This window comes from Apis dorsata, unplaced genomic scaffold, assembly GCF_000469605.1.
Source record: "Apis dorsata unplaced genomic scaffold, Apis dorsata 1.3 scaffold_117, whole genome shotgun sequence".
Classification (NCBI taxonomy): domain Eukaryota; kingdom Metazoa; phylum Arthropoda; class Insecta; order Hymenoptera; family Apidae; genus Apis; species Apis dorsata.
The window spans coordinates 775,168-776,415 of NW_006263411.1; the positions used below are offsets into that span (position 1 = coordinate 775,168).

Here is a 1,248-nt window from a genome sequence, read left to right on the forward strand (position 1 = left end):
GTCGAGGACGAGGACGACGTGGAGGGAGAGGACGAGGGCGAGGAAGAGGAGGAGGAGGACGTGGAGGTGGAGGAAGACGAGGAAGAGATGGCTAGGCAACGTCACCTCTACGAGACGGCCTTCGACTGCAAGGTCAATCGCTCCGACGATGACCTCGATGATCTCGATCGGGTCACCAATCATCCCGTGTTGCATTCCCAGGTACGTCAAAAAATCTGGAACGGAAAGGAAACTTTGTTTCGAAAATTAAACGTTTCTCGATATGAATGATTTTATTGTTTAAATCCTTGAAAATTGATTTCAAAGAGATATTCCGTGGAAAAAGAATACCCCACGCGTGATATCATGCTTTGCATAAAATTTCATTGAGAATTATCGATGATCTAATAGATCATTGTATCTCAGAATTATATTTACGATTAGAAGTGTTGAGTTAAACGTGTGTTCAACGATGTGATCAAGATGTTGTTTCTGGAAAATGGCAATTTAATATTTTGACCATCATTTTTTGTTTCGCTTGTGAAAGGAAAAGTACAAGTGGGGGATTATTTTTGACGTAAACATCTGTGTTTGCAATTCATTTTCCAGACCCGCCCCGTTCTCCGGTATTATAGGGAAGTAAGCACGGCAGTCTTTAATGAAAACCAATTAAAGTCCAATATAGCTGAAAATGTAACAGGATTCTCGAACACGGACTATGAATCTCCCCCCTATCAAGCGCAAATTGGACTTTAATTGCGGTCGAACCGTATACTTCTCTCGCAGAACGTAATTAGACCTTCGTATTGTATAAATTCATCTTTAATACACTCGAAACGTTCTAGACAAAATTAATTCTCCGGATTAGTCTTCGACTAATCCACCCTCGCGATGAACTTACGTTCGATCGATTATGAACTTACCTAACAAATAAGTATCGTTTGACGACAATTAGATAAGAAGCAGCAGCGCGATACCAGTGAGCAGAACGAGTTCATCGACGGACACGTCCAAGCAACAGCAGCAGCAGCAAGCTCCGTACGCTGGTCAATCCCACAGCAACAAAGATCGACGCAAAGTCGTACTTCTCCGCCCAAAACCTATTCCGAGCCGTCTTCAGCAGCAGCAGCAGCAGCAACAGCAGCAGCAACAGCAGCAATCAGACAATATTTCTACTCTGTCCCAGGACATCGAATCCCTCCAGATCAATTCGAGCGACGAGAAGACCGGTTCGCCGAGATTACCGGCCCGTGGTTACACACCGTCGCC

At 44.3% G+C, this 1,248-nt stretch overlaps 1 protein-coding gene across 1 annotated transcript in view; it reads left to right on the plus strand.

The window, feature by feature from the left end:
• Positions 1–1,248, plus strand: part of LOC102679691 — a 136,852-nt gene that overhangs the window by 115,910 nt on the left and 19,694 nt on the right. The window contains exons 6-7 of the mRNA XM_031508985.1: positions 1–201; positions 935–1,248. The exon at positions 1–201 is cut by the window's left edge and continues 13 nt beyond it. Coding sequence (XP_031364845.1) covers positions 1–201; positions 935–1,248 — 515 coding nt within the window. The remainder of the gene's footprint in view (positions 202–934) is intronic.